Below are 27,513 nucleotides of genomic sequence, written 5' to 3'. Positions count from 1 at the left end.
ATTGTTACACCTGGTAGAACAGAACGCTGATCATTTTATTAAAGATGAAAGACTTTAGACAGTTTTTCAACTCTCAGTAATGCCATAGTGATCGTTTGACATGTGAACCTGCAGCGGAGTTTAGGTCCAGACATGGCTAGTGACGTCAGACTGAACAACCGGATTGAACGAGGAGGACCCAGAATCCAGCCCTGTGTGAAGCTGAAGAGGCTGAAAATTACAGGTTATCTGTGGAAGCCTGCATCAAGAAGGTGGTGACACTTGTCATTAAAAATGCCAGTTCACCTTCCTCTACTGAAAAAGTTGATGCCATCACCCAACGGCTGTTCATAAAACTCTGGCCTAGACTTAAAAAGATCAAAGTTGATAATGTGATGTTCATCAGTGATTGTCAGGGTCCCTGAGCAGTTATGAATTATATTATTATTATTATTGTTATTGTATGTATATTTGGTGTTGCTGTCCTTCTCCCTGTTTGCGTGTGTGTGTGTGTGTGTGTGTGTGTGTATGTATATGTGTTTCAGTGGGTGCCTTCAGGCCTGGTGGGTGTGGCCCTGCTGATGGTCTGGCCACACCCGAAGCCACACACTTGCTGCTGGTCAGGCCTCGTCGGGGGAGCTACTTGGGAGAGTCTTGGAGCTCCCACCGACGCGGGATCATTTCGTGAGTCTCCACGTTAGTCAACAAAAACATTGCACAGGCGTTTTACTCCGATTACACAAACTTCATGTAGGAGTAGGTCACAGATAAGAGGTACTAATTTGTAAATTTGACCTCTGACCTCACAGAGATCAAATGTGACAGGATATTTGTACTGTAATTTTCAGACCATAAGGCGCACTCAAAATCCTTTAATTTTCTCAAAAACTGACAGTGCGCCTTATAATCCGGTGCGCCTTATGTATGAAGTTTAGGTCCAGACACGGCTAGTGACGTCAGACTGAACAACCGGATTGGTGTTAGAATTTACCATGTCAGCCAATCAAAAAAATGATATGGCAACATGCGGCACTTGGTTGTTTAGGGAGAAGGTGCAGTTTTAGGAGTGACACCCGCGACGGAAAGCGGCGAGCAAAAGAAAGAGAGCGCAAGTTTTCATATGTGAGACATTAGTGATGTTTAGCGTTTTTGGAGGCTAGAGTTGGTGTGTAGTGTAGTTATTGTTTTGTATTGTGTCAGTTATACTGCTGAATGTCACATTTGCTCCAAAAAAGCCATCAAAAGCAGATTCTAGTGTAAATGCTGTTCCCACAGGGAAAACAGGACTGATACACCTCCTGTTGTCAGACCTGCAGGGTTTAGGCCTGTGCTGTTCTCTTCTGTCTTATACTGAACACAAACTTTTTTTTTTCCTTTTTTTTTTTTATTTTTTTTTTTTAGGGTTACTGAGGTTGGACTAGCTGGTACATAATGATGTACTACGAGATCACTAGCGATACAGCTATGTTAGCATAACATAAACACAGTGAAGCTGGAGGATGAAAGCTAACCTTTTTCCATTCGATAAAATTTATGTGAGGGTTCCCAAAGGTTAGGGACGAATTCAATCGCATGGCAGGATGCTGTTGCAGATTAAACAGCGCCTCTTCACAGCTCTGTGGGCACAAAATAGAAGTACTACAAGGACATAGGGAAAAGGGACAAAGAGGGGAGGGATATAAAATATTCCAAATGTTTCTTGAATTGTTAGCACAGTGTATATGTGTATGTATCTATCCATCGATTCACTTACGCCAGGGGTGGGCAAATCCAGGCCCCGAGGGCCGGTGTCCTGCAGGTTTTAGATCTCGCCTTGGGTCAACACACCTGAATCGCATGATTAGTTCGTTACCAGGCCTCTGGAGAACTTCAGGACATTTTCAGGAGCTAATTTAGCCATTTATATCAGCTGTGTTGGTTCAAGGACACATCTAAAACCTGCAGGGACACCGGCCCTCGAGGCCTGGAGTTGCCCACCCCTAACTTCCGCTTTTCCTTTTCAGGGTCGCAGGGGGTGCTGGAGCCTATGGCAGCTATCTCAGGGCGAGAGGCAGGGTACGCCCTGGACAGGTCGCTAGTCTGTCACAGGGCTAAACATTCGTACTCACATTCACTCATACCTATGGGCAATTTAGATTTTTCACGTGCCTCCAAAGACGCAAAGGTGTCGCCATCTGACATGATTCAGCAGCGCCTCTTCACAGCTCTGTGGTCACAAGTTGAGCAAAAGCCTCTCAAAATCACACACAGGGGGATTAAAAAACTTGAAAAGGTGATTTTTAAAGACATCAAAGCGGCTGGACATTAGCCCTGATCTCGTGATCATTGCGCTAGCCGTAGGTCAGCCGTACCTAGAGGTGATCATTTCCATATTTGAAGATCACCACTTCGGTAAAAACCTGCTGGCAAGGTTCTTCTCGTGGTGCGTTAGAGCCGAGGATGACGAGGACAAAGAAACTAAAGCCATGTCTGAAACACGTTTAGAAGAATTTAAAAGTAATATATTTCCAATAGTGGAGGAAAAAATCATCATCTGGCATTAGTGTCAGCGATTATGATGATGATGAAGAGGAACATGTGAGCGCACTCATTGATGCTGTGCTCACACGTGTTGAAAATAATTCGCACTACAGACCTTCTAAAAAACTCCACAGGTACCTGTTAAAACACGTGTTGTAATTATAATAAAGGTCAATCAAATGGACCAATATGGCAAGGCCATGATGATCCACTTGGTAAAATAAATCCGCTTGGCATCTTTCTTGGCCTTAAGACAACAATTCTTATGGCTAAAGATCCAAACGGGACACACAAAAAAACACATGTTGTCTGACAACAGGATCAAAGATCTGCATATACATGTATATAAACTGAAAGATCTCGACCGGGCCATTTACCAAGAGCTACGTCAGAAAACATTCTGTTAAGAAAAAACATTTACTGATGTTACTGAACGACGAGGACCCAGTGTTGAGAAAACTGACGGTCGATATCATTAAAAATCACCTGATCGACACTATGCAGAATCCAGCCCTGTGTGATGCTGAAGAGGCTGAAAATTACAGGTTATCTGTGGAAGCCTGTATCAAGAAGGTGGTGACACGTGTCAATAAAAATGCCAGTTCACCTTCCTCTACTGGAAAAGTTGATGCCATCACCCAACGGCTGTTCATAAAACTCTGGCCTAGACTTAAAAAGATCAAAGTTGATAATGTGATATTCATCAGTGATTGTCAGGGTCCCTGAGCAGTTATGAATTATATTATTATTATTATTGTATGTATATTTGGTGTTGCTGTCCTTCTCCCTGTTTGCGTGTGTGTATATGTGTTTCAGTGGGTGCCTTCAGGCCTGGTGGGTGTGGCCCTGCTGATGGTCTGGCCACACCCGAAGCCACACACCTGCTGCTGGTCAGGCCTCGTCGGGGGTGCTACTTAGGAGAGTCTTGGAGCTCCCACCGACGCGGGATCATTGCGTGAGTCTCCACGTTAGTCATCCATTTGAACTGAGTTAGTGTATGTATGCCCGCGGTTATGTGTCCTGACGGCTGCGTCTATTGTGTCCCCAGGAGAAGTGTGGAGCGCCAGACAGCAGCCAGCACGAGGAGTGCTGAGACACGGACTGGTCACGGAGAGACACGACACGGGAGTCAGGGGAAACCACGGGGATTTATTGTTGTTATTTCCACACACTGTAAATAAACGTACTGCTTGTACATAGAGCACCGCGCCTGGGTCCTCCTTCCCCACACCCCCCACGGTTTGCCATGCCAAACCGTGACAGTGATATGGTTTACAGCTCTTTAATACAGAAATGGAACAGAAATTATTCACTGTCTACTTTAGCAGAAGGTTTTTAGCTGAAGATAGTTTAACCAGCTGTTTTGCCAACACCTTCATTTTTATCATTTAGCATCATTTTAGAATATAATACATTACTGTAGATCAGGGGTCCCCAATCCCAGTCCGCGAGGGCCGGTGTCCCTGCAGGTTTCAGATCTCACCCTGGGTCAACACACCTGAATCACATGATTAGTTTGTTACCAGGCCTCTGGAGAACTTCAAGACGTGTTGAGAAGGTAATTTATCCATTTAAATCAGCTGTGGTGGATCAAGGACACATCTAAAACCTGCAGGAAACCAGCCCTCGCGGACTGGGATTGGGGACCCCTGCTGTAGCTCAAACAGCATATGAAGCATTTCAATTCAGACCAACCTTATAACCGTATAACACCGATGGGGAACAATGTGTTCTGCAGAATACTCTTGATACTTTAAGAGCAATTTGCCAATAATACAGATTCATGTGTAGTAAGGTGGTTTCATTGCTACTTTTATTAAAGGAGTGCTTCTAAAAATTGAGGTGGTCATCTCCGCTTGCATTTCTGTAAAAGCCACAGCATGCCACCTTGGATGAGAATATGCATTCTTAACATTTTGCTGTCACAGTTTAGCTGTTTTCATTTCCACTGACACATCAGCTCCTAAGACCACAATACTACTACCAAAGTACTACAAGGATCCGGAAACAAGGACAGAGGGGGGGATATAAAATATACCAAATGTTTCTTGAATTGTTAGCACAAGTGTATATGTGTATGTATCTAGTCGGGTTTATATGCAGTAGTGCTCACTTGTTTTCTTTCATTTTATTACTTAACTGTATTTCATGTAAGTCATTGATATTAAATATTGACTTTACAGAGGGGTGGTAAGAGTTTGGTTTGAGATTTTCCTGTTAATATTTGGATATTTTTCTTGCATTAACAATTTTTTGATTAGAAAAGCAGAATAAAATGTGCAAATTAGCTTCATTTATAGTTTGTTATACTCCTTCCCTCTAATACAAATATTTCATTTCTAACTCTGAGTGTAAGTGCATAATTTAATAATAAGTGTTTCTGCTCACAAATGTCCACGAGCACAGACATGCACGCAAAAACTGCGTGACTCCTCGCTGGCTGTAACTCACCGCGCGTGTTCACCTGGAACGTCCTCTAAGAAGACGTGTGACCATTCTGATAGCCGTCTGTGTCCGCAGGTGAATGAGTGAAGCTACATAAACAGTTAAATTAGCATAGCTTACCAGCCGTAAACCCGACAACAACACAGTGGGTGAGGGTCGGAGGGGGGGTCGCTTGACATTCTAACTTTAAAGGAAGGATTTTAACAGTATTTGCTGTGGGTTACAGCAGTGGACCAGCAGGCTACATGTTTGAATCCAAACAAGTTTCACTCAATCCCAACAACTGAGGATCGCCATTGTATAGCGGTCGCTAGGGTAACGTCACGTCGCCGTCATATCGGATGTGGGCGGGGCTTAGCGCTAGAATCCCTTTGATCCTTTCATGTGTTGTGTGACATCACCTTGGTAAAAGTCTATAAATAGAACCATTTGCACAGGGTTAGTCACAAGGTAAGTTTAGTAAGAGGGAGTAAGAGGCATTAATGTCTGAGACACAAACTCAGCAACTTACACAAAATTCAGAATCAAGTCCAGATTGTAAAAAAGTTATATCATTTGAAAATATGAATTCTGCCATTGAAACAACCGATGCGATTCAAAGCTGCGCCACTGAAGACGACTCTGAATGTAGTGTCGTCCCTGGCGTAAACATTTTACGGAGCGACGAGGGGAAATCGAAGCACTGTGTGTGCTGCCCTCAGTCATGCAACCAGCAACAGAATCCGGGGGATCCAGAGTCAGTTGATCTCCAGGAACCTCCGGTGTCAGAAGAACAGCTGCTCGTTAAAGAGCTAATAAATGCTGTTATTACACGTGCCTCCAAAGAGGCAAAGGTGTCGCCATCGGAAATGATTCAGCAGCGCCTCTTCACAGCTCTGTGGGCACAAGTTGAGCAAAAGCCTCTCAAAATCACACACAGGGGGATTAAAAAAGTAATATATTTCGGATACTGGAGAAAAAATCATCATCTGGCATTAGTGTCAGCGATTATGATGATGATGAAGAAGAACATGTGAGCGCACTCATTGATGCTGTGCTCACACGAGCTGCAAATAAATCGCACTACAGACCTTCTAAAAAACTCCACAGGTATCTGTTAAAACACGTGTTGTCTGACAACAGGATCAAAGATCTGCATATACATGAAAAAAAACTGAAAGATCTCGACAGGGCCATTTACCAAGAGCTACGTCAGAAAACATTCTGTAAAGAAAAACATTTACTGATGTTACTGAACGACGAGGACCCAGTGTTGAGAAAACTGACGGTCGATATCATTAAAAATCACCTGATCGACACTATGCAGAATCCAGCCCTGTGTGATGCTGAAGAGGCTGAAAATTACAGGTTATCTGTAGAAGCCTGTATCAAGAAGGTGGTGACACGTGTCAATAAAAATGCCAGTTCACCTTCCTCTACTGAAAAAGTTGATGCCATCACCCAACGGCTGTTCATAAAACTCTGGCCTAGACTTAAAAAGATCAAAGTTGATAATGTGATGTTCATCAGTGATATGGTTTACAGCTCTTTAATACAGAAATGGAAAGAGCCAGATGTCATACTGACATTCATGGAATTAGACCATGAATATGCAGATGATATAATTGTAAAGCTTTTCAAGGAGCATGCCATCACTGTATTGGAAAGTGAACATTTCATGACAAGCTTCTTTCTCTGTGCGGGTCATGCTGTATGGATCGCAGGCAGAAAATACTTGGTTACTGTTATGTAAGACCCTAAAAGTAGATTCTGTTCATCTGGACGTAGCATTTTCAGTTTCAATTTATTTAACATCTAATCGAGTCATTTTAAAAACCCTTGACCGGTCGAGGCAGATGGCCGTTCCTCACTGAGCCTGGTTCTGCCGGAGTTTTCTCCCTGTTAAAAGGAAGTTTTTACTCCCCACCGTCGCCTAGTGCTTGCTCAGAGGGAATTGTCAAATTATTGGGGTTTTGTTTTGTGCCATCTAATACACAACTTATCGTATTGGGCACTCTAAATGTATTTTTAATCAATAAAAAGATCCAAAAAAGATTATATTGTGAATTCTGCGTGTTTTCATTGTCACACAAATGTATACATTTTCAGCTTAGACTGAACGTGTTTGTTTGTCATTCCTTTCAAATCAAAGATTTTAGTAGCAACTATTGTATTAAAACATTGCACAGACGTTTTACTCTGATTACACAAACCTTATGTAGGAGTAGGTCACAGATAAGAGGTACTAATTTGTAAATTTGACCTCTGACCTCACAGAGATCAAATGTGACAGGATATTTGTGCTGTAATTTTCAGACTGTAAGGATTATTTGTATGTAAACTATAATTTCATATTAAGAATCCACATCAACACATTCTCACTCTCAAAGTGTAAAATGTTACACTATAGGTGACAAATCGTCAGTATGTTACGCTTTTGGCCACCCAACATGTCCCTGTGTTACTTGTTCGGAAAAATGAGGAAACATGAGAACCATTTCCAATCAATCTACACGTGTATGTTTATTTTACTGTAATTGCTTTGGAAAACACTATCTAACACGATTAGGTTATGATACGGGTTAGGATTAAGGTTAGGGTTATGGCTGGAATACACAGCTGGAACGTGTATTACACCGGGAGCGTCATTCTATTGGATATCATCCACAATCCGGCGCGTATCAAATGGATGCGGAAGGTTACCTTTCACGTGTCTGTGGGACACCTTGGAGCGCGACTAATGGTCGGTATGTTACACGTCGGGAATGAGAACGGGCTGTCCACATATATTGGTAAGATAAGATAAGATAAAACTTTATTAATCCCTCGGGTGGGTTCCTCGGGGAAATTCGGTTTCCAAAAAAGCACAGCACCGACAGAAGTTACAGAGTTACAGAATATTATATATATATATATTTGGGAGAAGCAACCTGTCACTGAACAGACTCTTCTGGTTGTTAATGGCCGTGTGCAGAGGATGCCCAGCATTGTCCATAATGTCCAGCAGTTTCTTTAGTGTCCTTTTCTCTGCCACTGTCACCAGAGTGTCCAGCTTCATGCCGACCACAGAGCCAGCCTTCCTGATCAGTTTCTCCAGCCTGCATGAGTCCTTCTTTGCTGTGCTGCTCCCCCAGCACACCACAGCATAGAAAAGTACTCCAGCAACCACTGACTGGTAAAACATCCTCAGGAGCTTCCTGCAGAAGGTTTTTAGCTGAAGATAGTTTAACCAGCTGTTTTGCCAACACCTTCATTTTTATCATTTAGCATCATTTTAGAATATAATACATTACTGTAGATCTCCCTAACAACACCTGGATCAGTTCTTTTATGAAGCCTTCTCTGGCTCCGTGATCTGACTCCGGGGTGAGAGAGGAAGCAATCGAGCCGATGCGCCCCTCCAGTTCTCTGAAGAGGCTGTGGATGCATCGCTCTTGTGGGATACAGTTTTTCAGCAGTACTGCTGTGGCAGAGTCCGCGCAGAGCTGCACCATCTGAGCAGCCATGTGACACATTAGCTGGACAGTGCAGTCATCTGGGCGACCAGCCAGCATGGATCGCACCCGCGACATGTTTAGTTGATCAAAAAAGCCATCTATGAGGGGACCCACAGTGGCTGCGTTAATATTGTCCGAATACATTTTAATGTTTTAAGCTGCAGCAGAGTGAACCACTGTGTCTGTTCTTGTGCTTTCTCCAAACTTGAGGTGACACAGAAGGTTTCTGTTCCTCGGCGGTCACAGCTTCTTCAGACTGTGTGTGATGTTTTCTCTTTTCGGGGATTTCTTGTTCCACAGACTGGCCCCTGAGCTTAAAACTTATATCCTTTTGTTTTTTGTAAAGACCTCATTCCAATCCATTTTATTAAATGAAGTTATTTCTATTAATTTTGTGCTTAATGTTTTGGCTGCTGAAACAGGAAAGTGTATCTCATGTATTCTGTTGACGGTTTGTTCCACTTGTGCGCACCTCTGTATGTATGTTTTCTTGTAAATGTACGACTTTGTATGGATGAAATCTCACTAATAAATATCACAACAGGATGTTCTCGGCATTTTCTACCTAAACAGTTTGGATTGAATGACAACTACTCAACACACGTTCAGTCAAAGCTGTATACACACACACACACACACACACACACACACACACACACACACACACACACATTTGTCCAACAGACAGTGAAAACAAGCAGAAATCAGAGTGTGATTTTTCTTTTAGAATTTTATTAGATTTTCTGATTTTTGTTCAATAATTTAGAGTGTTCTAGTCAGTAATTTACTGACTAGAAACAAGACCCCAATAATCGGACAATTCCCTCTGAGCAAGCACTTGGCGACAGTGGGGAAGAAAAACTCCCTTTTAACGGGGAGAAACTTCCGGCAGAACCAGGCTCAGTGAGGGACGGTCATCTGCCGCAACCGGTCCAGGGGTGTTTAAAATGACTCGATTGGATGTTAAATAAATTGGCTTGTTTGAATTGTTTGTTGTTAGCCAATTTAAGAGTCACTTTGATGCCAGCTAGTCAATGTCAAATTGTTGTTTTTAAAGGGGAAACACCCGCGACTCTCTGCGGGTGATGGCTAACCTCCGACCTATTAATGAGAAGAACCTTCTGATGCGACCTGCTGGCGCCGCTGCCGACATCAGATGTTCTTTAAAGGTTTCGATGATTCTTTGCTCACCTACTTCATGGTCGAGATGAAAGAGAATCGTGACACACTCGGGGTCCTTATACTCTTTAAGGAGAGATTTGTAAATGACCTTGTGTAAGGTTCTGAAGGACTTTGAGGAGGGCTGAAAATCGATATGTTGGACATCAGCCCAGATTTTCTTCAACAAACGGTTTGTAATTTCAGAAACTGTGTCATCTGTATACAGAACGCGTGCCTTTTTAAAAGCACGCCTGACAAGTTCTTCCACACAGACTTCAACTGAAAGCTGCTTCTGAGCTTTGATTTCAGAAGACTCTGGCTCAAGTTTCTGTGTGGAAACTACAAAGTGTTTCTTGAAGATGGAGATGAAAAGTTTGTCAACTGTTGGCTCTCCTAATTTCAATAGAGTTAAGGTGTGCTTTGGGTTGGAGAGCGCTTCCTTGCAAAAGTCTTTGAAAATGACCTTTGCAAGATCTTGTAGGGCCTTTGGTGATAAAGTCAAATCTGCTGTTTTTATTTCAGAGCAGATTTGATCTAAAAGGCGCTGGTGGAGGGAGTCTGATGGGCAGGCTGTGGATTTTTTTGCAGCCTGGGAAAGGACAGCCTGAAGGACCGCGCTTATGAGCCCTTTTCTCTCTGCTTCACCTCGAGGTGACGCAGAGGGTTTCTGCTCCTCAGAAGCCACGGCTGCTTTTTCAGCCTCTGAGCCTTCTGTGTTTGCCATTTGTGAAGGTTCCACAGACAGCGAGGACTCCAGATTTTTCTCTGGTTGTTCTGTCTGTGGGACCTGCTGATTGTCCTGCTGGCTGCCTGACTGGGTGCACGTGCAGTGTGCAAATCTCCCTAACAACACCTGGATCAGTTCTTTTATGAAGCCTTCTCTGGCTCCGTGATCTGACTCCGGGCAGAGCTGCACCATCTGAGCAGCCATGTGAGACATTAGCTGGACAGTGCAGTCATCTGGGCGACCAGCCAGCATGGATCGCACCTGCGACATGTTTAGGTTATCAAAAAAGCCATCTACGAGGGTACCCACAGTGGCTGCGTTAATGTCATCTGAATACATTTTCGTGTTAGTGTTTTCTCTTACTTCGTGTGTCTGGTTCCGATGCATGGACTCAACTGAATGACAGTACCTGTAGCAGCACCCCTATTTATGGGTTCTCGGGGTCTTTGTAATGATGTGCGTCCTGTGACGTGACAGTATTTAGTTGCTTTGAAGTATGCCTATAAGCCCCGCCCACTTCTAAAAAGAATGCCTAGCAACAGCGTCACACAAACGCACCGGCGCTAGCCGCGTGGATGTGAAACGCGGGGAGAGATCACGTGGAGCCTGCACGTCCACTGCTGTCACCGACACGGAATACTTTTAAAACCCTTCCGTTATAGTTTGTGCTGTCACCAGGCTGTCCGTGATGGCGGGTAAGCGACGGGAACGTAAATGTGCGTGTAGCTTCACTCGGCTAGCAGAGTGGTCACGTTAAAGCGAGCTATACGTGAAAGTTTTCAGCCGTGTGGATTTTTAAAATACTTTGTGATTTCTGTCATTCAGCGCAGCTGTTCAGCTCTTTGAAATGCAGATGAAAATAACGCGTTTTTCTCACGGTGGAGCTCACGTTTTTTTAAGCACAGCACCGGAAATGACTTCAGATACCCACGTGTGCCACTACATATATATTATTTATATGATTTGTTTCTGGTTTGTGAATTGAACTTAAGATCAGATGTGATGGAGTTGGAGATGGAGACACTTGTCGAAACCGGAAATGCTGAGACTCTCAAAGCCCTGTACGTATTTCCTGATATATTCTCTTATCTGCAGGTATCTAAAAAAGGCTCTCCCTTGAGCTTCAAAGTCTCTGTGCTGCTGCAACATGTTTTGCATTTAGATGGTACTGTAAGGTTGAAGTGCTTCGGTGGTGATAGTTTTGGAATATGTATCATTTGCGTCAGTTGGATTTGGTGACTGTACTGCAGAAGCTAAATGCCATACCAAATGTTCTTTTCCAGTATTACTGCTTAGTACTGCTTGACTACTACAAAGAGACAAATGAGATGTTTTTGTACATTAACAGCTAAAAGTTGTCATTTTTCATAAATAAAATGGAAATACGTATTTCATGTCTCAATGCGTTGCTTTGTGGTTTGTTTGTTTCCAAAAAATGAAGAAAAAAAGCAAGAAAACAGAGTTAATGGGAAAAAAAGGTCTTTTATTTCCTTAAAAAAACATATTCACATTCAACAGCATATTTGGTCAGGTCTTGTTACAGGTTTAGTCAGTGAAAAGTTCAGACAGATACATTTGAAATCTGAAAATACACTGACATTAATGGCCTAAACTACTCCATGTGCTGACAGCACCCCAGCAGCACTTTATGATAGTGACTGAAGTCATTTATAAGGCAAAAACTAATCATGAAAAAAAGTGCTTTGTATTTAAGTCACCACTTATGTACGGACTCAAAAACTTCCCTGTAGCCTCTCGCATGTATGGTTTAATAAATACTGCAGCCAGTTTGAACCTTATTTATCTTAAAGGTTGTCATGCATTTGCTTAAATGTAGGAAATCTTGACTACATTGACTACATGCTTTTTATTTGTTTTTGTTTCTAATGTCTCTGTAAAGCACTTTGAATCACCTCATTGTTGAATTGTGCTATACAAATAAACTTGCCTTGCCTTGCCAACAGTAGTTTCCTGATGGTCACATCGGAAAAAGAGAGCCGGAATAAATACAAAATGCAGATTTTAAATAATGAGCTTATTTACTAAGAGGAACAACATCCTTCCTGGAAATGTATGAAAAACGCTCCATCCCAAGTAACTGCCCCTCAAACCAGTTACTATGTTTGAGGGGCAGTTACTTTTTCACATAGCCCCATCCACAAGCTGCATCCATAAACTCTGCATGTTTACAGAAAGAGAAGGATATCTGCTAAAGCACAAATATCTGGAATAGCCTCAGCCACCCCGTATATATGTCAGTACAGTAAAGTTGCACATTTTGATTTGGAAGTCTGTAGTGGATTGACTTGCTTTTTGAACAGCCTCGTGTGGCCATTAGAGGAACTGCAGTTTCTGGGTGCCAGCTTTATTTTGTAACTATTGATGCTTTGTCTTGTCTGGCTTTTTATGTATTAAACAAATACAATATCTCATATAAAATGGTGTGTTCCAGACTGAGAATCAGCCTGAGGATTGTTCTTTAGATATTTGGAAATCTGGAACACTTAGAAATACATTTATTAGTTTTTACATACAAATGTTACAGTATAAATGGATAAAAAGGGGATATAAAGCTGGAATGTGTCAGGGCTATGAGCTTTCACTCAGAGAGGAAGCCACAAGTACATTGTAGAAAACTCAACAGGAATGTACAGCATACACAAAAAAAAGTCAGGTTCCACCCATGGAACCTTTTGGATGTTTCAAACTTCATACTGTACCATGCTTCACTTCTGGGGGATGATGGTGAAATTGAAGCCATGCTCCTAATCAATCATGAGCTTCTTGAGGGAGTTGAGATAGGCTGGGATGAGGGAGCTGACTGACTCCTCGTCATCGTTGAGGATCTTCTCTCCTCTGCCTTCCGAGCCCACTGAACTGGGTGACCGGACTCGGCCTGGGTACGGAGTGCTGTAACCCTGTTAGAACAGACACAGGCCTTAGAGTCAGAACAAGTACTTAGTAGAAGAGGCTAACATGGAGTTATTATTTAATAAACCGCGTAATACACCTGATAATATACTGTTCCAGAGAATACTTACGGAGGAGTATCCCTTGCCGAAGCTTCCTCTGTTCTTGGTCCTAATCTTGGTGAGCGCTGATTCAGCAATGTCCGCCCTCTCTTTGGCATCATCCAGCTCGTGCACGGTCTTCCTGTACTTTGCCAGGTTCATGTTAGCTTGTTCCTCCTGAAGTGACAGCAGTGTGAGTTAAAGCCCACAAACACCATGCTTGGAAACGTGTTCAGAGTAAGAGGATGAGGTGATGTACGGCCTCCTCTACTTGTCTCTTGTAGGCCTTCATCTTGTTTTGCAGCCTCTCCACCAGCTCCTGCATCCTCTGCTGGTTCTTCTGGTCCTCCTCCGACTGGAACAGCAGTTCCTTCAGCCGACGCTCGTTCTTCCGCAGCGTCTTCACTGTCTCAGCGTGCCGCTTTTGTTCAGAGTCCAGCTCCAGCTCCAGCTCCTTCACCTGCATGCAAAGAGTATCTACTATTGTGTGCAGGAAGGCGTCATATTTATCCACTGAGTGTTTAGTGAAGACACACTCTGTTACAATTTGCTGTTTGTCAAAAGTTCCATAAAAGCAGAAATGTGCTGCAGGCCAGATAACTTTGGTTGTCTGGCCTGCAGCACAAAGTTATGAGCTGTATGTTACATTGAGTATAACATACAGCTCATAACTTTGTTTTGTCATATTTCTGCATATGCCAGTGTGCTACATGCAAAGGCATGTGCAAATGGCTAGCCACTAGCATGTAAATATAAATCCTTAATCCTATAATTAGTTTTTATATCATCTTATTATATTGACATGTGACATGTGACACATTAGCTGGACAGTGCAGTCATCTGGGCGACCAACCAGCATGGATCGCACCTGCGACATGTTTAGTTGATCAAAAAAGCCATCTATGAGGGGACCCACAGTGGCTGTGTTAATGTCATCTGAATACATTTTAGTGTTTTCTCTTACCTCGTGTGTCTGGTTCCAATGCATGGACTCAACTGAATGATAGTGCCTGGTAGCAGCACCCCTATTTAAGGGTTTTAGAGTGCTTTGTAATGATGTGCGTCCTGTGACATGACAGTATTTAGTCGCTTTGAAGCATGCCTATAGCATAGCCCATCAGTGGTGTCAGTTTATGTGTGGGTATATATAATATTTTTATATTGTTAAAAAAGTACATCAATGTAAAAAATTTAAAATGATAAATGTGTAAACTAAAGTCAAAAGCTGTGCGGTTTATGATGTCAGTGTGGCCCCCCGCTCCTTTTAATATTATCAGTTATAGCCAAAACAACGAATAGGAGCAGTACTATATGGTACTATTTGAGGTGCTAGTACTAGGGCTGGGCGATATGACCCAAAATTCATATCTCGATATTTTTTTAAAGCCATAAGGTAAGAACAAAAAGAGAGTTCTTAGTCAAAGCTGTGTCCCAGATGTCACATGTGCACTCGTATTAACATACAGCATAGATGTACATGAAAAAAACTACTCAAAAATAAATTATGAGCATTTATTTATTTATTTATTTATTTATTTTTTTTCCTGTCCCGTTTGGCTCTTTTGCATCAGAATTGTTGTCTAAAGGCAAAGAAAGATGCCCAACGGATTTACTTTACCAAATTGACCATCCCAGCCTTGCCGTAATGGTCCATTTGATTCACCTTTTATTGTTTATTTTATTTTCACTTGCTGAATACGGGACAGACTTGACTGGGGGAAAGAAGGGGAGAAAGAAAGAGGGAAAGAGAAACAGCTGAGAAGAGGGACGGGGGAGAAGGGCAAAAGACAAAAACCAACAGAACGGGCAGAGGAAAAAAAAAAGCATATATCAATCACCTGGATCACCTGCTGAGAAAGAAAAAAGAAAACAAGCAGAAGAGAACAAGAGTAATAGAATAAACAGCATCACAATGATATATGGGAATATGACAGTAAATACTAAATATTAAACATTATTGTGCAGCACATAAGATCAACAGAACACAGTGTGCTTTGAGGTAGGAGCCAAAAAGGGTGTAGTTTGTGGGTGTGATCACCCGTGTGTACACCTGTGAGCATGGACGCGCTTGTTTTTTGTTTTTTAAAAGGTTCCTTCATGTAATAATCTGCTAGAGGGTGTGGGGGGGCCACAGCCCCGTCCTCCAGGGCATGAAGCAGGTATGGAGGAGATCAAAACTCCAGACATCCAGAGGCCCCCAGAACACAAGAGACCAAGGAAGACCAACAGAGGGGCAGCCGCGCCACTGTCCCGGAAAGAGCCGAGGAGAGTCCCAGATGAGGGCTCACTCAGCAGCCGCGGAGCAGAAGCCAGGGGGAGTTGCAGTGACGCACTCGTGAGCTCCGCCGGCAGCCAGCCGTGGCTGAGTGACCGAGCCCCAGGCCGAGAGGCCGGGGGCACCCCACCTCCGAAGTGGCCCGAGCGAGCCCCAGGCTCCAGGCCCCGATAAGCGGCCGCCAAGGAGTGAGCCGGTGTGTACCTGGACGCCCATCCCCGGACACAAAGAACCACCAACGCACCGATGTCTGAGGGCGTCTGCCACTGGCAGGGGAAGTGGTGGTAGGGGGAGATAGGCCTCCAAACCTTGGAGGGCCTGAGATGTCCCCAGAGAGGTGGCGCCTGACACCCAACCTGACATATAGACACAGACATACAGGCACACACAGACACAAACATCCATTCCCACCCTCATGCTCTCATATGCACTTACTCCACACTCAACCAACGTGGAGACAGACATAGAGACGTTGTACACACGATCACACTCCCCAAGCGTACTCTACAAACCGGGTCTAGGTGCCCCCGCCCCTGGAGGGGGGAACTGCACCCAGACCCAGGTGGTGTTTCCCTTTTCCCTGCGGTGGGGGGAGGCAGACCGCCCCGACTCCGCAGCAGCAGGAAGGCCCCACACTCCAGACCAGATATGAGCATTCATTAAATAATAATGCTCCATAAATAAAAGAAAACGATGTTGTTCTTGTGCATAACAAAGAGCTCACAATTGTGCAGTCAAAATGTAAACCAAAAGACGCTGAGCATAATAACAAAGACAGATTTCACAGCTGCTCTCTTTCCAAGTTCGTGACTGACAGCCTGGAGTTTGAAATCCGCTTCATAACCGTGTCTCTTAACAGGTGCCATTTATGGTCCTTATACACACACAATACGGTAATATTACGTTGAAGCACAGTACGTATCACTCCGCGAGGCTCCTCGGTAGCAGTGTTGCCAACGTAGCGACTTTGTCGCTATATTTAGCGAGTTTTCAGACTCCCTAGCGACAAATCTGGCGACTTTTTCTGGTATTATTGGAGACTTGTTTATGACGACTTTTTGACGTGAAAACGCGTATCGCTCTAGATCTCACCCTGGGTCAACACACCTGAATCACATGATTAGTTTGTTACCAGGCCTCTGGAGAACTTCAAGACGTGTTGAGAAGGTAATTTATCCATTTAAATCAGCTGTGGTGCATCAAGGACACATCTAAAACCTGCAGGAAACCAGCCCTCTTGGACTGGGATTGGGGACCCCTGCTGTAGCTCAAACAGCATATGAAGCATTTAAATTCAGACCAACCTTATAAGCGTATAACACCGATGGGGAACAATGTGTTCTGCAGAATACTCTTGATACTTTAAGAGCAATTTGCCAATAATACAGATTCATGTGTAGTAAGGTGGTTTCATTGCTACTTTTATTAAAGGAGTGCTTCTAAAAATTGAGGTGGTCATCTCCGCTTGCATTTCTGTAAAAGCCACAGCATGCCACCTTGGGTAAGAATATGTATTCTTAACATTTTGCTGTCACAGTTTAGCTGTTTTCATTTCCACTGACACATCAGCTCCTAAGACCACAATACTACTACCAAAGTACTACAAGGATCCGGAAACAAGGACAGAGGGGGGATATAAAATATACCAAATGTTTCTTGAATTGTTAGCACAAGTGTATATGTGTATGTATCTAGTCGAGTTTATATGCAGTAGTGCTCACTTGTTTTCTTTCATTTTATTACTTAACTGTATTTCATGTAAGTCATTGATATTAAATATTGACTTTACAGAGGGGTGGTAAGAGTTTGGTTTGAGATTTTCCTGTTAATATTTGGATATTTTTCTTGCATTAACAATTTTTTGATTAGAAAAGCAGAATAAAAACGTGCAAATTAGCTTCATTTATAGTTTGTTATACTCCTTCCCTCTAATACAAATATTTCATTTCTAACTCTGAGTGTAAGTGCATAATTTAATAATAAGTGTTTCTGCTCACAAATGTCCACGAGCACAGACATGCACGCAAAAACTGCGTGACTCCTCGCTGGCTGTAACTCACCGCGCGTGTTCACCTGGAACGTCCTCTAAGAAGACGTGTGACCATTCTGATAGCCGTCTGTGTCCGCAGGTGAATGAGTGAAGCTACATAAACAGTTAAATTAGCATAGCTTACCAGCCGTAAACCCGACAACAACACAGTGGGTGAGGGTCGGAGGGGGGGTCGCTTGACATTCTAACTTTAAAGGAAGGATTTTAACAGTATTTGCTGTGGGTTACAGCAGTGGACCAGCAGGCTACATGTTTGAATCCAAACAAGTTTCACTCAATCCCAACAACTGAGGATCGCCATTGTATAGCGGTCGCTAGGGTAACGTCACGTCGCCGTCATATCGGATGTGGGCGGGGCTTAGCGCTAGAATCCCTTTGATCCTTTCATGTCTTGTGTGACATCACCTTGGTAAAAGTCTATAAATAGAACCATTTGCACAGGGTTAGTCACAAGGTAAGTTTAGTAAGAGGGAGTAAGAGGCATTAATGTCTGAGACACAAACTCAGCAACTTACACAAAATTCAGAATCAAGTCCAGATTGTAAAAAAGTTATATCATTTGAAAATATGAATTCTGCCATTGAAACAACCGATGCGATTCAAAGCTGCGCCACTGAAGACGACTCTGAATGTAGTGTCGTCCCTGGCGTAAACATTTTACGGAGCGACGAGGGGAAATCGAAGCACTGTGTGTGCTGCCCTCAGTCATGCAACCAGCAACAGAATCCGGGGGATCCAGAGTCAGTTGATCTCCAGGAACCTCCGGTGTCAGAAGAACAGCTGCTCGTTAAAGAGCTAATAAATGCTGTTATTACACGTGCCTCCAAAGAGGCAAAGGTGTCGCCATCGGAAATGATTCAGCAGCGCCTCTTCACAGCTCTGTGGGCACAAGTTGAGCAAAAGCCTCTCAAAATCACACACAGGGGGATTAAAAAACTTGAAAAGGGGATTTTTAAAGACATAACAAAGCGGCTGGACATTAGCCCTGATCTCGTGATCATTGCGCTAGCCGTAGGTCAGCCGTACCTAGAGGTGATCATTTCCATATTTGAAGATCACCTCTTCCGTAAAAAAAGCCTACTGGCAAGGTTCTTCTCGTGGTGCGTTAGAGCCGAGGATGACGAGGACGAACAAACTAAAGCCATGTCTGAAACACGTTTAGAAGAATTTAAAAGTAATATATTTCGGATACTGGAGAAAAAATCATCATCTGGCATTAGTGTCAGCGATTATGATGATGATGAAGAAGAACATGTGAGCGCACTCATTGATGCTGTGCTCACACGAGCTGCAAATAAATCGCACTACAAACCTTCTAAAAAACTCCACAGGTATCTGTTAAAACACGTGTTGTCTGACAACAGGATCAAAGATCTGCATATACATGAAAAAAAACTGAAAGATCTCGACAGGGCCATTTACCAAGAGCTACGTCAGAAAACATTCTGTAAAGAAAAACATTTACTGATGTTACTGAACGACGAGGACCCAGTGTTGAGAAAACTGACGGTCGATATCATTAAAAATCACCTGATCGACACTATGCAGAATCCAGCCCTGTGTGATGCTGAAGAGGCTGAAAATTACAGGTTATCTGTAGAAGCCTGTATCAAGAAGGTGGTGACACGTGTCAATAAAAATGCCAGTTCACCTTCCTCTACTGAAAAAGTTGATGCCATCACCCAACGGCTGTTCATAAAACTCTGGCCTAGACTTAAAAAGATCAAAGTTGATAATGTGATGTTCATCAGTGATATGGTTTACAGCTCTTTAATACAGAAATGGAAAGAGCCAGATGTCATACTGACATTCATGGAATTAGACCATGAATATGCAGATGATATAATTGTAAAGGATTTCAAGGAGCATGCCATCACTGTATTGGAAAGTGAACATTTCATGACAAGCTTCTTTCTCTGTGCGGGTCATGCTGTATGGATCGCAGGCAGAAAATACTTGGTTACTGTTATGTAAGACCCTAAAAGTAGATTCTGTTCATCTGGACGTAGCATTTTCAGTTTCAATTTATTTAACATCTAATCGAGTCATTTTAAAAACCCTTGACCGGTCGAGGCAGATGGCCGTTCCTCACTGAGCCTGGTTCTGCCGGAGTTTTCTCCCTGTTAAAAGGAAGTTTTTACTCCCCACCGTCGCCTAGTGCTTGCTCAGAGGGAATTGTCAAATTATTGGGGTTTTGTTTTGTGCCACCTAATACACAACTTATCGTATTGGGCACTCTAAATGTATTTTTAATCAATAAAAAGATCCAAAAAAGATTATATTTTGAATTCTGCGTGTTTTCATTGTCACACAAATGTATACATTTTCAGCTTAGACTGAACGTGTTTGTTTGTCATTCCTTTCAAATCAAAGATTTTAGTAGCAACTATTGTATTAAAACATTGCACAGACGTTTTACTCTGATTACACAAACCTTATGTAGGAGTAGGTCACAGATAAGAGGTACTAATTTGTAAATTTGACCTCTGACCTCACAGAGATCAAATGTGACAGGATATTTGTGCTGTAATTTTCAGACTGTAAGGATTATTTGTATGTAAACTATAATTTCATATTAAGAATCCACATCAACACGTTCTCACTCTCAAAGTGTAAAATGTTACACTATAGGTGACAAATCGTCAGTATGTTACGCTTTTGGCCACCCAACATGTCCCTGTGTTACTTGTTCGGAAAAATGAGGAAACATGAGAACCATTTCCAATCAATCTACACGTGTATGTTTATTTTACTGTAATTGCTTTGGAAAACACTATCTAACACGATTAGGTTATGATACGGGTTAGGATTAAGGTTAGGGTTATGGCTGGAATACACAGCTGGAACGTGTATTACACCGGGAGCGTCATTCTATTGGATGTCATCCACAATCCGGCGCGTATCAAATGGATGCGGAAGGTTACCTTTCACGTGTCTGTGGGACACCTCGGAGCGCGACTAATGGTCGGTATGTTACACGTCGGGAATGAGAACGGGCTGTCCACATATATTGGTATGTCATCTACTAAATTTTGCCAATACAAACAATGGCAGTAATGAATTAATTCATCAATATAATAATTAATATATATAAATATAAAAACACATTTACAAAAAAAATTTATTCACTGTCTACTTTAGCAGAAGGTTTTTAGCTGAAGATAGTTTAACCAGCTGTTTTGCCAACACCTTCATTTTTATCATTTAGCATCATTTTAGAATATAATACATTACTGTAGATCAGGGGTCCCCAATCCCAGTCTGCGAGGGCCGGTGTCCCTGCAGGTTTTAGATCTCACCCTGGGTCAACACACCTGAATCACATGATTAGTTTGTTACCAGGCCTCTGGAGAACTTCAAGACGTGTTGAGAAGGTAATTTATCCATTTAAATCAGCTGTGGTGGATCAAGGACACATCTAAAACCTGCAGGAAACCAGCCCTCGCGGACTGGGATTGGGGACCCCTGCTGTAGCTCAAACAGCATATGAAGCATTTAAATTCAGACCAACCTTATAACCGTATAACACCGATGGGGAACAATGTGTTCTGCAGAATACTCTTGATACTTTAAGAGCAATTTGCCAATAATACAGATTCATGTGTAGTAAGGTGGTTTCATTGCTACTTTTATTAAAGGAGTGCTTCTAAAAATTGAGGTGGTCATCTCCGCTTGCATTTCTGTAAAAGCCACAGCATGCCACCTTGGATGAGAATATGCATTCTTAACATTTTGCTGTCACAGTTTAGCTGTTTTCATTTCCACTGACACATCAGCTCCTAAGACCACAATACTACTACCAAAGTACTACAAGGATCCGGAGAAAAGGACAGAGGGGGGATATAAAATATACCAAATGTTTCTTGAATTGTTAGCACAAGTGTATATGTGTATGTATCTAGTCGAGTTTATATGCAGTAGTGCTCACTTGTTTTCTTTCATTTTATTACTTAACTGTATTTCATGTAAGTCATTGATATTAAATATTGACTTTACAGAGGGGTGGTAAGAGTTTGGTTTGAGATTTTCCTGTTAATATTTGGATATTTTTCTTGCATTAACAATTTTTTGATTAGAAAAGCAGAATAAAATGTGCAAATTAGCTTCATTTATAGTTTGTTATACTCCTTCCCTCTAATACAAATATTTCATTTCTAACTCTGAGTGTAAGTGCATAATTTAATAATAAGTGTTTCTGCTCACAAATGTCCACGAGCACAGACATGCACGCAAAAACTGCGTGACTCCTCGCTGGCTGTAACTCACCGCGCGTGTTCACCTGGAACGTCCTCTAAGAAGACGTGTGACCATTCTGATAGCCGTCTGTGTCTGCAGGTGAATGAGTGAAGCTACATAAACAGTTAAATTAGCATAGCTTACCAGCCGTAAACCCGACAACAACACAGTGGGTGAGGGTCGGAGGGGGGGTCGCTTGACATTCTAACTTTAAAGGAAGGATTTTAACAGTATTAGTGTAACACACTTAGAGACAGTGTGCGCACCGCGGATGACGTCAGTGCGCACACTGTGTCTGAGGAGGATGTGCGGAAGTGCTTCAGGAAGGTGAACGCACGCAAAGCTACTGGTCCGGACGGGATTCCCGGCCGCGTCCTCAAGTCATGCGCGGCTCAGCTGGCTGGAGTGTTCACGCACATCTTCAACCTTTCCCTCTCTCTGTCTGTAGTCCCAGCCTGCTTCAAAATGGCCACCATCGTCCCTGTACCCAAATCCTCCACCATCTCCTCATTGAACGACTGGTGACCTGTAGCCCTGACCCCCATCGTAAGCAAATGCTTCGAGAAGCTGGTCAGGGACTTCATCTGCTCTGCACTACCCGACTCACTGGACCCTCTACAGTTTGCATACCGCCACAACAGGTCCACTGATGATGCCATAGCCCTGACACTACACACTGCCCTGTCACACCTGGAGAAGAGAGACACGTATGTGAGGATGCTGTTTGTAGATTACAGCTCAGCATTCAATACCATCGTTCCCTCGAAGCTGGACAGGAAACTGCAGGATCTAGGACTGAGCAGCTCCCTCTGCAGCTGGATCCTTAGCTTCCTGTCTGACAGACGCCAGGTGGTCAGACTGGGCAGCATCACCTCATCCCCCATCACACTGAACACTGGTGCTCCACAGGGGTGTGTACTGAGCCCTCTCCTGTACTCACTCTACACCTACGACTGCACAGCCACTAACAGCTCCAACATCATTGTGAAGTTTGCGGACGACACTACAGTGGTGGGTCTTATCACCAACGGTGATGAGACGGCTTACAGGGAGGAGGTCAGCGCCCTGACCCACTGGTGTCAAGACAACCATCTCACCCTCAACGTCGCAAAGACAAAGGAGTTGATAGTGGACTTCCGGAGGTGCAGAGAAGTACACACCCCCATCACCATCAACGGCACTGCTGTGGAGAGAGTGAGCAGCTTCCGGTTCCTTGGTGTACATCTGGCTGAGGATCTTACGTGGTCAGTACACACAAACAAAACAGTGAAGAAGGCGCAGCAGCGCCTCTTCTTTCTCAGGAGACTGAAAAGATTCGGCATGAGCCCCCGCATCCTCAGGACCTTCTATCACTGTGCCATTGAGAGCATCCTCACTGGATGCATCACCACCTGGTATGGCAACAGCACCGCCTACAACTGCAAAGCTCTCCAGCGAGTAGTGCGGTGCTCTGAACGGATAATTGGAGGTGAGCTTCCCTCCCTCCAAGACATCTACAGGAAGCGCTGCCTGAGGAAAGCGGGGAGGATCATCAAGGACTCCAGTCACCCCAGCCATAAACTGTTCAGACTGCTTCCATCAGGAAGGAGGTTCTGCAGCATCCGGTCCCGTACCAGCAGACTGAGAGACAGCTTTTTCCATCAGGCCATCAGACTGCTGAACACGTCATAGACACCTCAGCTTCACTACTGGAACTTCAACATTATGCACTCCACACTGTATATAAATGCCACTTGTTTTGCACATATTCAACTCTGTATATTTTATATATTTTATTATTATTATTATTATTTTTATTTTTTTTTAATTTTTTTTTTACTATTTAATTTGTAAAAATGTGTATACACACACACACACACACACACACACACACACACACACACACACGCGTAGGAAAATATTTAGTATACACATCCAGAAATGCATACACTATTATATATTGTACATATATTTATTAGTTTCAGGTTGGCCATTCTTGTATTTTGCTCGTTTGTGTTGTTGTGTTTGCACATCTCTGTTGCTTGTGGGGCTCGCACACAAGAATTTCACTCGCATGTGCTGTGCCAGTGTGCCTGCACATGTGATGTGACAATAAAAGTGATTTGATTTGATGATCATTTCCATATTTGAAGATCACCTCTTCCCTAAAAAAAAGAAATCTACTGCCAAGGTTCTTCTCGTGGTGCGTTAGAGCCGAGGATGATGAAGACGCAGAAGCTAAAGCAATTTCTGAAACACGTTTAGAAGAATTTAAAAGTAATATATTTCCAATACTGGAGAAAAAAATCATCATCTGGCATTAGTGTCAGCGCACTCATTCACTGTAAAAAATCAAACTTGCTTACAGTCATTTCTTTCACAATTCAACAATAAAAGCTGAGTTGCCCCATAAACTCAAATACATTAAGGGTTTCAACTAATCCTTTAACGTTTTGGAGCAAAAGTTGGTCTCAGATGAACTTTATTGCTGGCAAAATGAATGAATTCAAGTTTTACATGAGTTGAAGCTGTTGGCGCCTTTCTGTGCCTGAGCACGCATGCGCATGTCATATTTTTGGATACTACGGGGTCTACGATGCACTTTTGCAAGGACTGAAAGCCACCTGGCCGTCTGCCTTAATGCGAACACGAGGCTTTTTACGCCAGGAGCTGGATGCAGCTAAGGTGTTCATCTCAACTTTCTGAAGGCAAGTACTGTTTCTTTTAATGTGCATTTATATGTGTTTACTACCTCATTTAAGATCCCCCCCTAGACTGTTTTACTCAATCGTGCTGCTTGAATGCCCTCGTGAGCAACTTTAATGTTTTCCATCATGAAATAGTGCTTTAAAGTTTTCGTATAAAAATCGCCATGTCACAAAATAATGTAAATCCGACAAGCATCCCTTCCAAACAGGCGCGCTCATGTCTGACAAGCCTCCACGACACCCCCTACGTGTATTTCATGTAGGGGGTGTTCGCCATACCACCGAACGAAAGAAACCCGACAAAATAAGCTAGCTCGCTCATGGCAAACCCCCCACCGCTTTTTAAAATAAATAAATAATTTCGGGGGCCCCCGCTGCCATGTTGTTTAATTTGTTCAAATCATATTTAGCCAAAAAAATGTGGTTTAGTTTCTGTGTGAACGGGGTGGTGGAGTCCTCCACCGAGAACACTCACGTTAACTTTATCGAGTGGGGAAAAAAAAGTTAGCTTGTTTATATTATGCTAACATAGCTGTGTCGCTAGCGGTCACGTAGCACATCATTATATACCAGCTAGCCCAACTTCAGTAACCCTACAAACGTCACTGCTGTTTAGTTTCCTGTCTTCATTTATGCTGGAAGTGATAACAGCTGTAGGGTTTAATTTGTTTCCAAAACCCCGCAGTCAGGACATGCTATATTGTATTTAGATAGAAGCTAGCAAGCTAACTCCCTGCTAACTTCTAACTCCGTTAAATGTCATAAATTTCGTTTTCATGGGTGCCTGGATGTTAAACTCAATTGTTACACCTGGTAGAACAGAACGCTGATCATTTTATTAAAGATGAAAGACTTTAGACAGTTTTTCAACTCTCAGTAATGCCATAGTGATCGTTTGACATGTGAACCTGCAGCGGAGTTTAGGTCCAGACATGGCTAGTGACGTCAGACTGAACAACCGGATTGAACGAGGAGGACCCAGAATCCAGCCCTGTGTGAAGCTGAAGAGGCTGAAAATTACAGGTTATCTGTGGAAGCCTGCATCAAGAAGGTGGTGACACTTGTCATTAAAAATGCCAGTTCACCTTCCTCTACTGAAAAAGTTGATGCCATCACCCAACGGCTGTTCATAAAACTCTGGCCTAGACTTAAAAAGATCAAAGTTGATAATGTGATATGGTTTATAGCTCCTTAATACAGAAATGGAAAGAGCCAGATGTCATACATATTCATGGAATTAGACCATGAATATGCAGATGATATAATTGTAAAGGTTTTCAAGGAGCATGCCATCACTGTATTGGAAAGTGAACATTTCATCACAAGCTTCTTTCTTCATGCTGTATGGATCGCAGGCAGAAAATACTTGGTTACTGTTGTGTAAGTCCCTAAAAGTAGATTTTGTTTATCTGGACGCAGGATTTTCAGTTTCAATTTATTTAAGTAATTATAATAAAGGTCAATCAAATGGACCAATATGGCAAGGCCATGATGATCCACTTGGTAAAATAAATCCGTTTGGCATCTTTCTTGGCCTTAAGACAACAATTCTGATGGCTAAAGATCCAAACGGGACACAAGAAAAAAACAAAACACGTGTTGTCTGACAACAGTATCAAAGATTTGCATATACATAAAAAAAACCTGAAAGATCTGGACCGGGCCATTTACAAAGAGCTACGTCAGAAAACATTCTGTAAAGAAAAACATTTACTGATGTTACTGAACAACGAGGACCCAGTGTTGAGAAAACTGACGGTCGATATCATTAAAAATCACCTGATCGACACTATGCAGAATCCAGCCCTGTGTGATGCTGAAGAGGCTGAAAATTACAGGTTATCTGTGGAAGCCTGTATCAAGAAGGTGGTGACACGTGTCAATAAAAATGCCAGTTCACCTTCCTCTACTGAAAAAGTTGATGCCATCACCCAACGGCTGTTCATAAAACTCTGGCCTAGACTTAAAAAGATCAAAGTTGATAATGTGATGTTCATCGGTGATTGTCAGGGTCCCTGAGCAGTTATGAATTATATTATTATTATTGTTATTGTATGTATATTTGGTGTTGCTGTCCTTCTCCCTGTTTGCGTGTGTGTATATGTGTTTCAGTGGGCGCCTTCAGGCCTGGTGGGTGTGGCCCTGCTGATGGTCTGGCCACACCCGAAGCCACACACCTGCTGCTGGTCAGGCCTCGTCGGGGGTGCTACTTAGGAGAGTCTTGGAGCTCCCACCGACGCGGGATCATTGCGTGAGTCTCCACGTTAGTCATCCATTTGAACTGAGTTAGTGTATGTATGCCCGCGGTTATGTGTCCTGACGGCTGCGTCTATTGTGTCCCCAGGAGAAGTGTGGAGCGCCAGACAGCAGCCAGCACGAGGAGTGCTGAGACACGGGAGCGGAGAGCACTGAGACACGGACTGGTCACGGAGAGACACGACACGGGAGTCAGGGGAAACCACGGGGATTTATTGTTGTTATTTCCACACACTGTAAATAAACGTACTGCTTGTACATAGAGCACCGCGCCTGGGTCCTCCTTCCCCACACCCCCCACGGTTTGCCATGCCAAACCGTGACAGTGATATGGTTTACAGCTCTTTAATACAGAAATGGAACAGAAATTATTCACTGTCTACTTTAGCAGAAGGTTTTTAGCTGAAGATAGTTTAACCAGCTGTTTTGCCAACACCTTCATTTTTATCATTTAGCATCATTTTAGAATATAATACATTACTGTAGATCTCCCTAACAACACCTGGATCAGTTCTTTTATGAAGCCTTCTCTGGCTCCGTGATCTGACTCCGGGTTGAGAGAGGAAGCAATCGAGCCGATGCGCCCCTCCAGTTCTCTGAAGAGGCTGTGGATGCATCGCTCTTGTGGGATACAGTTTTTCAGCAGTACTGCTGTGGCAGAGTCCGCGCAGAGCTGCACCATCTGAGCAG

The 27,513-nt window shown here is 43.1% G+C and overlaps 1 protein-coding gene and 1 long non-coding RNA gene across 3 annotated transcripts; one reads left to right on the top strand and one right to left on the bottom strand.

The window, feature by feature from the left end:
• Positions 1-110: 110 nt before the first annotated feature.
• Positions 111-27,087, top strand: LOC146670583 (uncharacterized). Of its 2 annotated transcripts, none has more exons than XR_014911809.1 (3): positions 111-663; positions 26,680-26,818; positions 26,912-27,087. It is a non-coding gene; the product is annotated as an uncharacterized LOC146670583 (long non-coding RNA). The 2 variants fall into 2 exon arrangements; XR_014911808.1 differs by lacking the exon at positions 111-663 and adding an exon at positions 3,318-3,454.
• LOC146670584 (paramyosin-like) lies at positions 11,784-17,808 on the bottom strand. The gene is made up of 4 exons (XM_085408042.1): positions 17,769-17,808; positions 13,579-13,779; positions 13,350-13,496; positions 11,784-13,226 (listed from the first exon to the last, which is right to left on the bottom strand). The coding sequence occupies exons 2-4, from the start codon at positions 13,642-13,644 to the stop codon at positions 13,074-13,076; spliced, it is 366 nt and encodes a 121-aa protein (XP_085264168.1). The 5' UTR covers positions 13,645-13,779; positions 17,769-17,808; the 3' UTR covers positions 11,784-13,073.
• Positions 27,088-27,513: the final 426 nt, after the last annotated feature.

This window comes from Rhamphochromis longiceps, linkage group LG5 (assembly GCF_057381845.1).
Source record: "Rhamphochromis longiceps isolate RC_006_pf linkage group LG5, R_longiceps_female_GT1.1, whole genome shotgun sequence".
In the NCBI taxonomy this organism is placed as follows: domain Eukaryota; kingdom Metazoa; phylum Chordata; class Actinopteri; order Cichliformes; family Cichlidae; genus Rhamphochromis; species Rhamphochromis longiceps.
The sequence above is the reverse complement of the archived record's forward strand: the minus strand, read 5'-3'. Positions and strand labels throughout refer to the sequence as shown.